This window comes from Bidens hawaiensis, unplaced genomic scaffold (assembly GCF_021521415.1).
Source record: "Bidens hawaiensis isolate Kalapana, Puna unplaced genomic scaffold, B.hawaiensis_p1.1 tig00008515_1, whole genome shotgun sequence".
NCBI classification, from domain to species: Eukaryota; Viridiplantae; Streptophyta; class Magnoliopsida; order Asterales; family Asteraceae; genus Bidens; species Bidens hawaiensis.
Genome location: NW_027491608.1, coordinates 1,037,418 through 1,052,319, shown reverse-complemented (window position 1 = coordinate 1,052,319; position 14,902 = coordinate 1,037,418). Strand labels below are relative to the sequence as shown.

At 33.3% G+C, this 14,902-nt stretch overlaps 2 protein-coding genes across 2 annotated transcripts; one reads left to right on the top strand and one right to left on the bottom strand.

Annotated features, from left to right (window-relative positions):
• The first annotated feature begins 3,241 nt into the window (after positions 1-3,241).
• LOC143529247 (aquaporin TIP2-1-like) lies at positions 3,242-5,960 on the top strand. The gene is made up of 4 exons (XM_077025068.1): positions 3,242-3,253; positions 4,833-4,956; positions 5,063-5,310; positions 5,688-5,960. The coding sequence occupies exons 1-4, from the start codon at positions 3,242-3,244 to the stop codon at positions 5,952-5,954; spliced, it is 651 nt and encodes a 216-aa protein (XP_076881183.1). The 3' UTR covers positions 5,955-5,960.
• Positions 5,961-7,460: 1,500 nt separating this feature from the next.
• On the bottom strand, positions 7,461-14,506 carry LOC143529283 (uncharacterized). Its single transcript, XM_077025109.1, has 14 exons — positions 14,300-14,506; positions 12,430-12,856; positions 12,163-12,248; positions 11,901-12,059; positions 11,484-11,820; positions 10,706-10,824; positions 10,553-10,625; positions 9,705-9,928; positions 9,560-9,616; positions 9,363-9,489; positions 9,192-9,293; positions 8,940-9,110; positions 8,765-8,824; positions 7,461-7,834 (listed from the first exon to the last, which is right to left on the bottom strand). The coding sequence occupies exons 1-14, from the start codon at positions 14,347-14,349 to the stop codon at positions 7,676-7,678; spliced, it is 2,151 nt and encodes a 716-aa protein (XP_076881224.1). The 5' UTR covers positions 14,350-14,506; the 3' UTR covers positions 7,461-7,675.
• Between the last annotated feature and the right edge of the window lie 396 nt (positions 14,507-14,902).

Sequence of the window (14,902 nt, the reverse complement as noted above, 5' to 3'; positions counted from 1 at the left end):
ACAAGTCAGGGGAGAAACCCAATACCAAGTCGTACCCGCGGGTCGAGTACGGGTAGGAACCAGTTTCGGATAAGGTACACCGGGCCAGTCTGGAATCTGGTATTTTGTGCACCTCTAATTGTATATCTACAAAAACTATTTATTATTTTTTGGATGGTTTTATCTTCATGGGTCGGACTCCGACTGGCCCAACTTATTTTTAAGAACAGCAGACCGACCCAACTAAGTCTTGTATTGAGCTAAACATAGAGCCAGGTTCTAAACTTAATGATTTGGTTTGAAACAGAAAAACATTTTCTTTGAAATAAGTCAATGACATTGTTTAATGTATTTAAAACTTAAAAAAAGAGTATAATGTTTATTCAAATTATAGGCCCCTCGTTCATGTTACTTTGGTTTGGTTTTATCTTTTTGAGCCATGAACTCTATATCCATATACGCCTCTTATTACAATTGCCAGATATTTCATTTTTGTCACTTCATACTCTTAATAGAAAAGTATAAAAATGGATGTCATTATCATCCAAACAGCTTTTGTGCATACACTCACATGGGATGGCTATCAGATTAGATTTGGTTCCGAAATTTACCATCGAAATTTGTAACATTTGTTCAGTCCATTTTCTTCAAATTATTTTTTTGCTAATACATTTTTTTAGTTTTTGTTTTATATAGAAACTAAGGGTGTGAGCTTCTCACACTACACAAGATTTACGATTTGAATTTAGTTTAAACAAGTCGATCCGTATCAGTTTCGATCCGTATCAGTTTCAATCTAAAAGTGTTCGGTTGATTTGGCTGGTTCATAGGCCGACCAATTCAATTAAAAAAAAAACCTATATTGTATGACATGAGGACTTGAATTGTATTTTAAGTCCACATTTAACAAATAAACATAAATGGAGATCGATTTTGAAGTCAAAATGTTATTTTTTTCATATTCATTTCATTTTTTTAATTTGTAATTTAAACAACAATATAAATAAACTTACGGGTTAAAGGGGCATTCTTCATGTCGACCCGTGAAAACTCGTAATGTGTTTGAGTTCTTATGTATAACATGAGTTTCACATATATCTCAAATTCCCTAGTTTAGACCGACTTTTAGATCAAACTAGGCCCTTTGGAGACAAATTTTTCTTGAATTTAATTTTAATTAATTAATTTGTAGCATACATATTTCTATGAAATAAAGTTGATGAAGATTCAAAGGGTCAAGAGAACGTATCGATGTGAAGTGAACAATACATTTTAGTGAAAACTGAAAATGAATATAAATGTACCAACTTTTTGTCAAAGAGTACTAAAAAAAGGTTCTCGCAAACGTTCAAAGCCTACATATATTTTATGTAATAATGTTAATTTTTCTTAGGTGAATCGAGTTTCAAGCTTTAATATTCTTATGAAAGTATTTTTCTTATTATATTTTTTTGTTATATATTATTTCAAAGCAATTTGTTTACTTACGAAGTAATTAGAGCGTATTCATGCACGATGCAAAGCGTATATAGTAAACTTGTGATTATATATTGGTAAGGAAGCTTCAATAATTTTAAATAAAAGGATATTGTGAATCCAACTCAACATTGGAAAATAAATGACTATGTAAATCCAGATCTATAAGTGCATTTGTTTTTAACGATAATATCTATACTCTCTAATAAAAGACTACAAGTTTTGCCACTTGTCACTCTTGCATTAAACCTCATCATTTTTAACAAACTTATAATAGTAAAATAATAGTTATCATTGTTCAAATTTATGCTTCAAAATTTGTTAATTTAATATTTTACTTTCTATTTTTTTTTCAAACATTTGATATTTATAATTGTCTTTTACTTTAAAATTATTTTAAAGACTATTATACAATGACTGTATTAATAGTGTTTAACGGGTTTATTGTTTCTTGTCTATTGATTATTTGTTAAATATTGTATTTTCAAGTATTACTCGTGTAATACACGGGCCTCAAACTAGTATTATAATAAAATACACAAATTAAAAAATAAATAAAAGCAACAATTTAATATGAAGCCAAATTAAACCACTCCTAATCACAATTACACAATAGTACAATACCAACCAAAACGTCTCTTTTATCATTTTTTTTAAATGGTCGGTGGACTTGTGGACCAAAGTTGCTCATTGTGTTCACCTCTTCTCCACCTTTAATCAATCACGATTTTATCGAAAGACGATAAAAAGGATATCGTAAACTATTTTATTTGTTTTTAGACGATTAAGCTACTATTTGTAATTATTATTATTTTTTGAAAATTAATGACTAGAAATGATAGTGAGTGGTGAGGGAGAGAGACAACTAGATGTATATATCGAATATTCGAATGCATACATGTAAGTTCGTGAAGATGTCCGGACACTCGAGTGATACTATTATTCAATAGTTGGGAATGATCTCAGTGTACGGATAGTCTGAATTTCTTTGAATTTCAGACATTTGAATAGCGTCGTTTGGACAAACTTATCTTTTATATGCATGTATTTGTATGTTTCCTTAGTGTCCTTCCGATACCAAGTATTTAGGAAATGTCAAGATATCTTACAATGTCCATTATTAGAGTATTCGAGTATTCTATTATATATGTTCAACTAATGGTGTTTAATTAGCACCAAAAAGCTTGTAGCCTAGCGATCTCAGTGTCAGAAAGGTGCCCCTCCTAATTAGGTTAAGGTCAAAATTCACGTGGTGAACAAACTGTATAGATTTAAAAGTATGATTAGTGAGTGTATGAGTTAGCTAGTAAATAATATTACCACTCCAAGTAATACACCTTGGGTGCACAACAAATTATTACTTTTTTAAATCAAATGTGTCTAGGGTCCGAATATCCTCTCATCCCTGTTTGGTAGCCTCACAAGTTGTCACTAGTCGTGTTTACAACCTTCAAATAAAGATATATAACTTAGAATCTCTTCTTTATATCAAAAACGATTTGAAATAGATTATCCATTGAGATATCAAAATGACAAACACAAAAGGACATGTTTGAATTATATAAAGAATTGAGTTCTAGACACTTCCACAATAAGCATGTTATTGACAGCCAGGATTCCACCCCCACATAGTTGCATAGACAACGTTATATTCCTTTCTATCCTCAAAATTCAATTATCCAAATTAATTTTAATACAAAAATATAGTAATCTAACTACTAACATATAATTATGTCATAAAATATTTGATTTATTAGTCAATCAAATCTTAAGAAAAACTTAAACCATGACTAAACAAGTAAACTTTTAGATTTAGAGGTGTAAACTTTCAATACCAAAGAAAACTTGAAAAGAAAAAATTTATATATAACATGAGTTTTATAGTTTAACTAAACATATATGGATAAGTTTTAGAGGAAACACATTTAATAAAATGTGTTGGTTTCAGGTCAAGTTGGCGGGTTTTTGAGTTTTTTGGGGGTATATTATGTCAATACCAAAAAATGTAAATGCACATCGAACTTTAAACTATAGTTTCACGCTTCTGTTTTTTGGTGTAACTTTGTAATTTTAATGCGTGCGAGTCATGTTCAGAGAATCAAAGATACACTCATACACATTTGATGTGTTTTCTGCGTTGTGTAAAATTTTTGTTAGTATTTTAAACGTCAATCAGTAAACACCATCTTTTTAAAACCCTATTCAAAATGAATTAAATTTACGGGTTGAGTTATAATAAGAAGATTAGTTGAAGGATAAGAAATAATCTTGTTCATTCATTTGAGAATTGAATGGTTGAGATTAGATTAGAGAGATCATTAAGTGTAAAACAAGGGTAAGTGCATAATAGAGATAACACATTTGTTGACTTTCTCTCTCTACATGCAAGAAATAATCTTGTTCATTCATTTGAGAATTGAATGGTTGAAGGATAAGAAATAATCTTGTTCATTAGATTAGTTGACTTTCTCTCTCTACATGCAAGACACATGTCAAATTCCCCCATCATTTTAAAACGTCTATAACTTTTTTATACGACATTTTTTTTCAAAAAATATTTCACCATAATAACGAGCGTTTTTTTATCTTTTATATGAGTACCATATTGCTTTATAAAAATAAAAAAAATTTCGTGGGTTTTTACAAAGTGTGTTTTATCATAATTGTGTTTTATAAAATTGTGTTATACAAGTGTGTTTTATTTTTTTCATAGTGTTTTTTTGCATTGTGTTTTTTACATTGTGTTATTTAATTGTGTTTTCATTATATTTTCATTGTGTTTTTGTCATTGTGTTTTTATTTTCATAGTATTTTTTCTATTGTGTTTTTTACATTGTGTCTTTTTCATTGTATTTTTCATAGCGTTTTATTTTTCAGCGAAATTTCCGAAGCCTTTTCCGACAAGGTGGTGGCGGTGGGCGGTGGTGGTTGTAGGAGATAAGTGAAAATTTAAGTGGGTTTTAATTAAGTGATTTTTTGAAATTAAATTAAGTGGGTTTTCAATATTAAGGTATTAGACAATAATACCCTTCTTCCTAGCCTTCTTAGAAAAATCAAACTTCTTATTTGATCATTTCCCTTAAATTCATTACTTACTTCCCTAAGAACTATCAACACAAGAATAGTAATTACAATTATAATGATCATGACACCTAACTTTTCCTAATAGTGTATATTTCAAAATACCATACATTACATTACATCACATCAATTCATCGTCATTGTCTAAAATTATTATTATTATTATTATTATATTTGAATTTTCCATTATATAAAGGGACTTTAGTGTCATTTGCAAAGCACCCACTCCCAATTCTCCTCATCTTTTCTCAATTTCTTTAAGCTAATTAATTAATTAATTTTAAAAAAAATGCCAGGAATTTGCATTTGGTCGTTTTGATGATTCCTTCAGCGCAAGCTCCATCAAAGCTTACGTTGCTGAGTTCATCTCCACCCTTCTCTTCGTGTTCGCCGGTGTCGGGTCCGCCATTGCTTATGGTATCCAAATTCTCACTTTCTACTTATAATTATTTATATATAATTTTTCCCATGCAAATTACATGTTTTTATACGTAAACTAATTGTTAATATTGTGTGATGTGCAGCCAATTGACAACCGATGCCGCCCTTGACCCAGCGGGTTTAGTGGCCGTTGCGGTTGCCCATGGACTTGCACTCTTTGTTGCGGTTTCCATTGCCGCCAACATCTCTGGTGGCCATTTCAATCCAGCTGTCACTTTTGGATTGGTTGTTGGTGGTCAGATTACCGTCCTATCTGGTATCTTTTACTGGATTGCCCAACTCATTGGCTCCACCGTCGCATCCTTCCTTCTTAGCTACGTCACTGGAGGCCTGGTAAGTAAAGACACTGTCGACTCAACTTTTTTGAAGACCTGGAGCAAATTTAAAAATCGGGTTTTAAAAAAAAAAAAATATTTTTTTTCTTGGGATTTTAACATGTAGGAATATGATAATACACATTTTTTGTATACGGTTTCTAAAAGGCACACAGTTGTACATAACAGGGTTAAGAGTGACTTTTACCGAAAATAAAACTTTTATAGATTATATTGATTTTTTTACTGAAAATTGAACAAAGTTAAACCCTTGAAAATCAGAGGCTTTTCATATTGGCCCAAGGTTCAGCTTAGATTTTTATATAGTCGGAACATAACAAGCATAAAGGGTTGTACATTATGCATAATTACTTATACCATACGTTTTCTTTTCAGGCTGTGCCTATCCATGCAGTCGGTGCTGGTGTTGGAGCTATCCAAGGAGTCGTGTTTGAGATCATAATTACATTCGGATTGGTGTACACATTCTCTGGAGGATCAATGAACCCGGCCCGATCATTCGGTCCAGCTGTGGCCAGTGGTGATTTCTCTGGCCACTGGATCTACTGGGTCGGACCTCTCATTGGTGGTGGGTTAGCCGGAGCCATTTACAGCAATGTGTTTATCAGCAGTGAACACGCTCCCCTTTCCAGCGAGTTTTAAGTTTTTATTTGTTTTTCCTTCTTTTTCTATTTTATTTTTTTTTTATGAAAATTAATGGAATTTGGTTTTATTGTGTTTTATCAAATTATGAGTGTAAGCTTTTTTCTTGATTTTGAATAATGAGTGAAGACGTGAAGTTGGTAGAAGCATCGTCATCATGGATATGTAGTGGTGGGCCCATTTACTTTATCGGGCCATTTTGTTTGATTCTTTTCACCAGCATGGCGTGGGTGGGCCATTTGTACCAATCAATGCATGTGATTTTATGGGCTTCTTGACCCCTGACCGGCTGACCCTGACATCAAATATGAGAAGAAATATCAATAATAGAAGAAAAAAAAACATTAATGATGCATTTCCTACATATACATTGTCTAGTGTCTACCCATTTATGCTAAAGCATATTCTCGGTTCATTATTCGGTTTTGTAGCTTATCGATTTAACGATTCAGATTCGTTTGGAAGTTGAAACCGATCGTGTAAACTGAACCTACAACATAACTCCTAATTTTTATTTGGAATATTGGATTTTAAATAATCTCAACTAAGTCATATTGACAAATAACAGTCTCAACTTTAAACTGGACTGGTGGCGGTCCCAACTAAAGGGGTATTTATTTTTAACGGACCGCGACTAACGAATGTTAACTCCGTTGGTGATTTGCTGATGTGGCCCTTCTTCTCCGGCCTGGAAACCTGCAACTTGCCTCCATTCTCCCTAATATTGTTACACCGTCTCCCTCCATCTTCAAAACACATCGGATATTAGAAAATGAAGCAGATTTCATATTCTTCCATGGGCAATCCCTAGATACCAAACCTTGTCTTATTTTCATAAAATCGAAATCAATGTTACACGATTCACAAAATAAACATAGGTCTTTTGTTAAGGGGATCAAAACGAGTCGAATGATATGTCAATTACCTCTAATGGTGCACGATTGACGAAGGTGGACTTCGCCGGAGACGACGACGGCATCACATCGGTTAGGTTTCGAATGAGGGGAAAGGGAGAGAGACGATGTAACGATATTAGAGAGAATGGAGGCTAGTTGCAGACTTGCAGGTTTCCAACGTGATGAAGCTGTTGAAGAAGGTCTACATCAGCAAATCACTGAAGAAGTTAACATCCATTAGTCGCGTTCTGTTAAAAACAAATACTCTTTTAGTTTGGACCGCCACTAGCCAAGTTTAAATTTAAGATTGTTATTTGCCAGTAGGGCATAATTAGAATTATTTAAAACCAATATTATGTAATATACTTGTGAACCATCTTTATCATTTTGATAAACAAATGTCTCGCAAACCAGTAAAACCAGCTGGTTCAGCCGATCCGGCTAGCCAAGCCGGTTTGCTCTGGCTAGCAGTTTAATCTAAAATCATTTTATCAGAACTGATCGAACCAAACCGTAAACATCCATGTCAGAAATCCTACTTCAATGCATCATTAATTATAGTAGCTGCACTTCATAATGAAAATAATGTCTTATTTCCCAATTGTTTGTTTGTTGGAACACACCTGTACCTTTCTTCCACAGGGACATATTTAAGAAACAAAACAAGCTGAAAACAGTGACCTGTGTTGTCTCTCATTTTTTTTTTCAGAACTTTAAAACGAAATCTGCAGGAGACTAACAAAATGTTGACATAAATTATACATCAGCATCTACTCATATACAAGCTACCGAACAAGACCAAAAACACATTATGGCTCTGTGGACCTAGGGGGTCGTCACTGTAAAACTTTTATCTTCACTTTCTTTACTAGTTTCTCTAGCCCGGCCCGTATCTTCACTGGCCCATGGTTCAACTTCCATCTTCTTTGTTCTTTCTAGTTGCTTCACCAAGGTGAGCCGATTTGATGAATACGGAGAAGGAATCTGTGTGGATGCATGAAAACACAAAAAGAATCGTCAAGATAAAGAAATTTCTATAATCTAACTGAAAACAAAACAAGATCATATGATTCAAATATGGGCAAATACTATTAAACGCCAACATACTTTCTGCTTTTTATCATAAAAGTCCCTCAACGTGTTAAATTTGAAAAGATTTTTTTTCTTAATTATGATTAGATGAGATCATGAAAACATTATTTGACAAGTTACATTAGAATAGTGATAAAAATCATTGGTTAATACCTTTTTTAAAACATAACATTTACAGAAACCATTTTATATGTTTTCAATTTTTTATTTTGAGTTACATCATCCACACATGTATTATTAAGTAAAATAATTAACAACTTTGTTCAAATTTAACACATGGAGGGATTTTAATGTGTAAAAAAAAGTTCATCATCATACTCAGTAAATCCCACCAATAGCAAAGCTTGGTAGGGTCTGAGGAGGTTAAGATGTAGGCAGCCTTATCTCTACCCCGTAAGGATAGAGAGTAGGAATAGAGAGGCTGCTTTTGTTGACACACCCGGATCGATAGTAGTTTTGCATCAAGCCTTGGACATAAGGCACATAGCACTCAACCATCGGGACACTGGCCGAGTTATGCATGTACCCTTGTCTTTCAGCTATCAACTCCACCACATGATGCATGATTAACCTTCCACACATATATACATTATATGCACACACCACAAGCAGGGCATAATGTGTAAAAAATTGTTAAGGGACGTAAATGATTAAAAAAAAACAAATTTTTAAAACAGAGTGTTGGCTTTTATGTGCAAAAAATCGTTACAAACAATTTCCTATATGCAAACAATAATTTATGAAATTAAACCGCCCATTTTGCTACATGTTAAACAAGTAATTAAAAAGCATGAGAAACAAGAGAGTGTTAATGAAATGTACCAATGATGGAATGTACTTTTTGATGGCTGCCAGCATTGCTGCATGGCCTACAGCTGATACCTGCCCAAATACAGAAACAGTTGCAAAAATCATATAATTAATGTAATAGAAAATTGCTTGTTGATTTGTTGAGAGAATACACAATTTGAAGAATTATTAATATTTACATACGTACAGGAATTAACATTAGGATTGTGATCGGAATAAGAGTAGCAATATCATTAAGTGTTCGGCTTATCTTCCCTCTTTCCCTATTTGTAATCTTGTTGCCACTCAATTGCTTCACAAGAAGTCCAAAAGCATCCCTCACATCGATAAATAATAACCGAGTGCCCATCCATATGTCCTATACGTCAAAAAAATGTAACAATTAATTACAGCTTAGTTGTTAATTATAACCAAACTAACAAAGCCTTTGCAGACTTACATTACTAGCAGACACCAATTTCATGGTGGATTCCCTCACTATGCGTTCATATAATGGCCTTGTTTCGGTTTTTACAGAGTCAACTCCTGCTAAATTAGTGCCCTGAAAAATGGATACATGGAAAATATAAGAAGACTTACAAAACATAAAAATATAATAAAATGTTTATACCTTTCTAATTGTAGATCCACCTTGACTACTTCTTTTCATCAAATCAACTGAATTTTCCAATAATATAGATGAGTTTGTCATCCCTTTATTACTTTGAACAATTGGTTCTGAAAAGTTCATTAATTCACTGCAAAAGATAAACAAATAAACATGTAAGTGCGTGTTGTTTAAAAAATATGGTAGATAAACTAGCTTACCCTGATTTGTCATAAGCAGCCCAATACTCCTCGAGACAGTAAGATAATAAAGTCTGACTGCAAATATGAAAGCAGACGTAACAATGATTAAAATTGTATCCAAACGCCCCACTTATCATAGATTTATTAAGCAACTATGTATTACCTTCGAAGCAGAAATGAAAGCAAATTTGCATCCATTGGTAGCTGAGAAGAATTGGTATAGTGAGCGTATCCAGAATAAACATCATAGCAAACTGTAATAACAGTATAAAGAATTATTTCTTTTTCTGCTTGGATAGCATGTTGTCTTGATCTTCTACCATCATGATGGAACTTGGATCTAAGTGGTGCATAAAAATCCAGCCATCCAATTTCATCTATAACCACCTGAGAGAACAATATGATTACATCAGCTGTACAGATGAAAATTTTAACCATTTTTGGGTCGACAGGGACAAACGGGTCAAAAGTGACATGAACTATATTCAAAAAGCATAAGCTTCCTAAAATGTTTTATTCAAAAAAATTATATTATTTTCGTCAAGCTATAACTCTTAATCAGGAAAAAAAACACAAACATTCAGTGGACAGTTTGTGAATCGTTCGATGGGAAGTTCGTTTATGTTCGTTCTTTTAATAAACGAGCAAACATGAACAAAAAAACTGTCATTTAGTTAAACGAACAAACATGAACAAATGTCACGTTCGTTCACATTACTTTTTAACTAGTTATAGCTCCAGTTATGTTTGTTCCTCTATGTTCAGTTATGACATCGTGTTCGTTCGTTTCGTGAACCATTCATTTATACTGTTAGCGAACAAACATGATCGTTTTCTTAACGAACACGAACAAGAAAGCCTAGTTCGTTTAATTGTCCGTGTTCGATTGTTTGTTCAGTTAAAGACTTAAAGTTAAACGAACGAACACGAGCATGCTGTGCTCTGTTGGCTTACAAGAATAAACATGATTCAGCATTTACACTAATATGAGAAATAAAGTACGTAACCAACCTCGATGAAGAGCTGATACTCGGATAGGGAACTAAATTCAGGACAAATGTACAGGCTACCGCACTCCAAGTAACTGCAAATTTGGAAACTTAAAAGCTATCAAAATCTGTTTGATTATATACAAGTTTGTGTCAGACTAGCTAAGCAATTTACCTGAGGAAGTCTTTGATCTGCTCATCAAGATCCTTTATGTTCGTTTCAGATAAGAATAACCTTGTCTCTCTTCCAAGAAATGCAAAAATCCCCAGAGTGGCTAAAGCAGTCTGTGCAGTCTGTGTGAGCATATGGAATTACTATTACACAAAGTCACAAACAAAATATACTGAAACACCAAAAACTTAGATTGGAATTTGTAACTTCGCATTTTGCAATTTGCAAAATTAGAATCACTACAAGATACTAGTGAAGTTCCAATTACAGTTTGATGCAAAGAGAAATAAAAGGCAACTCAAAAAAAAAGATAAAGTTCTACACTATTAATTTCCATTACATGAAAAACTGTGAATTTACTAATGGCAAATTGTATAAAGAGCATCCAACTCTGGTCAAATTTCATTTTCAGGTAACCGTAACAATAAACTGCATAAAATGGATATACCATTTTTGGGGTACAGTCTTTTTTAGACCAAAAAAGAAAGACGGTTAAACTTTCTAAAATTTGATAAAAACCCTCAAAGTTCCAATTTCTTAATAGAAGGTAATAGGTACAAGCTATCAGGCTAAAAAATAATCATGTGGCAGCTAAGGTTTCTGACATTAGCCCTTTTCAATTACTAATGCTTAGTTTTGAGTTTCACGATTATGAGTTTTGTTTGTTTCATATGGCTTAACACAACTAATTTAGGGTGAAAAGTTTATCATTCTTTTTGTTTTTTTGCTATAACTTCCCTTAAAAAGTTAGTAAGGTATAATGGAGTGTGATGCAACTGACCTTGTCACTGAATGTTTGTTTGCCGGTTATTACACTTTCTCTGTGAAATGCTACCAAAAGTTTTTTTTGGACCAACCCAATCCAAAATTCCACATCTTCAATATTCTTATTTGGCAAAACCTTTTTACCAAAATGCAACAAAAATTCATTTTCAAATCCTGCCTCAAGCGCCAGATGATGCAACTTATCAACTGTCACAATTGTGCATGATAAGTCCATAAGCTCCAGCAACATATCATCAATTGACTCGGTCAATAAAGCACAAGAAATACGGCTTGATCCCAACTTTCTCACAGCAGTGCAGCAACTTATAGCCAGAATAACTCCTGCAACACCACTGGATAAATTTGTTTTAATAACAATGATAATGAATTATTAATAGTGCAATGATTCAGAATGATGAGATTACTTGCATACCTTCCGGCATATTCAACGGACCACCTCTTGAATAATGGAACGAATGATCCTGCTATGCGTGGAAGCTCCACGGTTCTAAGCCATTGCACCAGCTTCGGGTGTTTATCATTCAACTGATTCTCAACAAACTCACCAAGAAACAGCGTTTTGGCAGACAAACTAAGATAGTGAGATACAAACATATATATAATTTTAGCCCATATGGCTGTTAAACAAGATGAAGTTTACAAATTGATAGATGCATAAAATTAGAGACACTTACAGTTCAATTACAGGACTGTTGAAACGCTTTTGAGAAAGAAACAAGTCCACTTCTATCGCAGCTTTCAGTAAAGCATATACTGCTACCTATAAAAAAACAAAATATAATATATGTGAATGTGATGATTCTATTTAACCATAGAAGAAGCATGAGTACATGACCATATTGCTCAACTTTAAACTCAAAAGCATACAAAGATAATCAATATCAAGGTTTGTTTATTGTCTGAATATTAGACAATTAACACTTTTACCATTTTCAGAATACCTGATATGCAATGCGCTTATGCCATGCATGCACATCTACTCCAATCCACGCGTTTGAAAGCTCAGGCCCACTTTTAGCCAAATCCAGAGTCTGAATTGCAAGGGAAAAGCTCCTGGCAGATTCATGCAACATCCATACAAGAGAATTAACACGGTTAAATTCCACTTCATCGGTGTTTGTTATACCAACGGAATGATTATCATCAACAATAATTTTATCACGGGCCAAACAAGAAATGGATGATAATGATCTTGATGAAGACCGACATAGTGTTATATTTTGGGATGAAATGCAATGCCTTGATAGGAACCCGTGCAAAAAGTTATTCGTTGAAGAGATATCGATCTCTTGCCCTTTCAAATTAACCTTTGAACCATAAGATGAATGAGCTGCGAGCTTTGCAATTTCTTCTGATCCAGCAGATTCCCTAAGGCACAATGAATTATTGTTATGCATTAGCCTTTCTGACATTTATTAAAAATATGGAACCATAATTTTAAAAAAAAGGATTTTAACAACTGTATCACTAGGTCTAGAAGAAATAATATTATAGTGTAGATGCAATTGAAATAGAATGGCACATAGAAGATTTTAAGCAAAAGCCAACTACAGGCTGCTAGAAGATAACAAATTAAAGAGAACTAGAGAAGATTATATAGAATGAACTAGTGGCTCACGATTGCTAGTTGCACAATGGGTCTATGTATACCTGCTACACTACAAATTATTTGGCTCAACTGCTTTCTTCTATTGTTGAATTTATTCAAGAGCAATCAATGAGATTATACTTAATATGAGCAGGTTATTCATTGGTGTTTACATCCATTAATTTATTTAAAACACAAAGAATTAACTTTAACCCTATTCTTCTTCGATTCGCCTCCGCTTATTACAGCTTGAAAATTTCCAAAATCACCATTCAGAATCTATTTGAGACGTTGATTGTATATGGTTAACATGTGTTTATCTAAACAGTTTACATATTTGACAACTGAAATAGATTTGTATTGGAAATTGGATAATGTTTCTCAGTGTATGACTGATGGCTTCTTGGTGAATGAGATGGCGATTTAGGATAACTTGATGAACTCTGACATAACTTCCGATTGAATTATATGTTAACGTAAGTCGTAATGAAGTTATTGATTTTTGCTAGCTAATTAGTTGCTGCATTGAATAAGTTTTTAGCTCTGATGATTTTCGTGCTTCGTTAGCTTGTTAATTATTGTTTTAGACACGACGACACAAAAACAATAATTAACAAGCTAACAAAACACGAAAATCATCAGAGCTAAAAACTTATCCAATGCAGCAACTAATTAGCTAGCGAATATCAAAAACTTCCTACGACTTACGTTAACACATAATTCAATACGACGACACAAAAACAATAATTAACAAGCTAACGAAACACGAAAATCATCAGAGCTAAAAACTTATCCAATGCAGCAACTAATTAGCTAGCGAATATCAAAAACTTCCTACGACTTAGGTTAACACATAATTCAATCAGAAGTGATGTCAGAGTTCATCAAGTTAACCTAAATCATCATCTCATTCATCAACAATCCATCAATCACATACTTACAAACACTATCCAATAGTCAAAACACGCAAACTGTCTAATTCTACTACACATACTCACAGAATACAATCAACTACAGTCTAATTATTCAATGCAGGAGCAGTTAAATAGCTAGCTAACAGAAATCAATAAGTTCATTACGATTAACATTAATTAACATACAATTCGATTGGAATGAGTTCATTATACGATTTACGTCAACATAAGTTGGAGTGAAAAGAGGTGAAATAATAATAATAATAATAATAATAATAATAATAATAATAAGAGAATTAGGGATCTTACAGGTGGTAGGAAGAGAAAATGTTGGAATGAAAGAGAGATCGAGAGGCCATAAAGGAAGAATATGAATATGGATATAATTGGGGATAATATTAATAATATTAATATTAATATTAATATAGAGGAAGAAGAAGAAGTGAGAGTTTGGTAGTTGGTGTGTGAGCGAACCCATCGAGGCTACACGCAGGCAGTGGAAGAGGAAGCAAGCCGTCTGACAGATTGAAGCTTCATTAATTTAATAATATTATTTCTTTTTTGTACAATTACAAAACTACCCCTTACAATGTATTTCAAGGTGGATTGGTTGCGGAATCATCCGAGCGTCTCTTTGTTTACTGCAGGGCGTCTAAATGGGTATGGTCGATCATATATAATTGGGTTAAGCTATCGAACTTGACTAACTTGGATTCAGTAAAGGAGTTGCTTGAATTCTCGAGTAAGCAAAAACTAAATAAAACGGAGTGCCTGGCAGTGCAATCCATCTCGGCAGTTACGTGTTGGATGATTTGGAGATCAAGGAATGATCTCATTTTTGATAATGTCTCGTTTTCAGTATCTAAAGTGTGAACGATTTAAAAACGACTTACTGTTTATTAGTAAAGTATA

Excerpts from the sequence above, each read along its gene's own strand:
- LOC143529247 (XM_077025068.1), top strand. Across the intron at positions 4,957-5,062 it reads GTCCGCCATTGCTTATGGTA|AATTGACAACCGATGCCGCC; the intron begins TCCAAATTCTCA and ends TGATGTGCAGCC. Across the intron at positions 5,311-5,687 it reads GCTACGTCACTGGAGGCCTG|GCTGTGCCTATCCATGCAGT; the intron begins GTAAGTAAAGAC and ends TTTTCTTTTCAG.
- LOC143529283 (XM_077025109.1), bottom strand. The coding sequence starts at position 14,349 with ATGGCCTCTCGATCTCTCTTTCATTCCAACATTTTCTCTTCCTACCAC. Across the intron at positions 10,626-10,705 it reads CAGATCAAAGACTTCCTCAG|TTACTTGGAGTGCGGTAGCC; the intron begins GTAAATTGCTTA and ends CCAAATTTGCAG. Across the intron at positions 9,490-9,559 it reads GCTGCTTATGACAAATCAGG|TGAATTAATGAACTTTTCAG; the intron begins GTAAGCTAGTTT and ends TATCTTTTGCAG.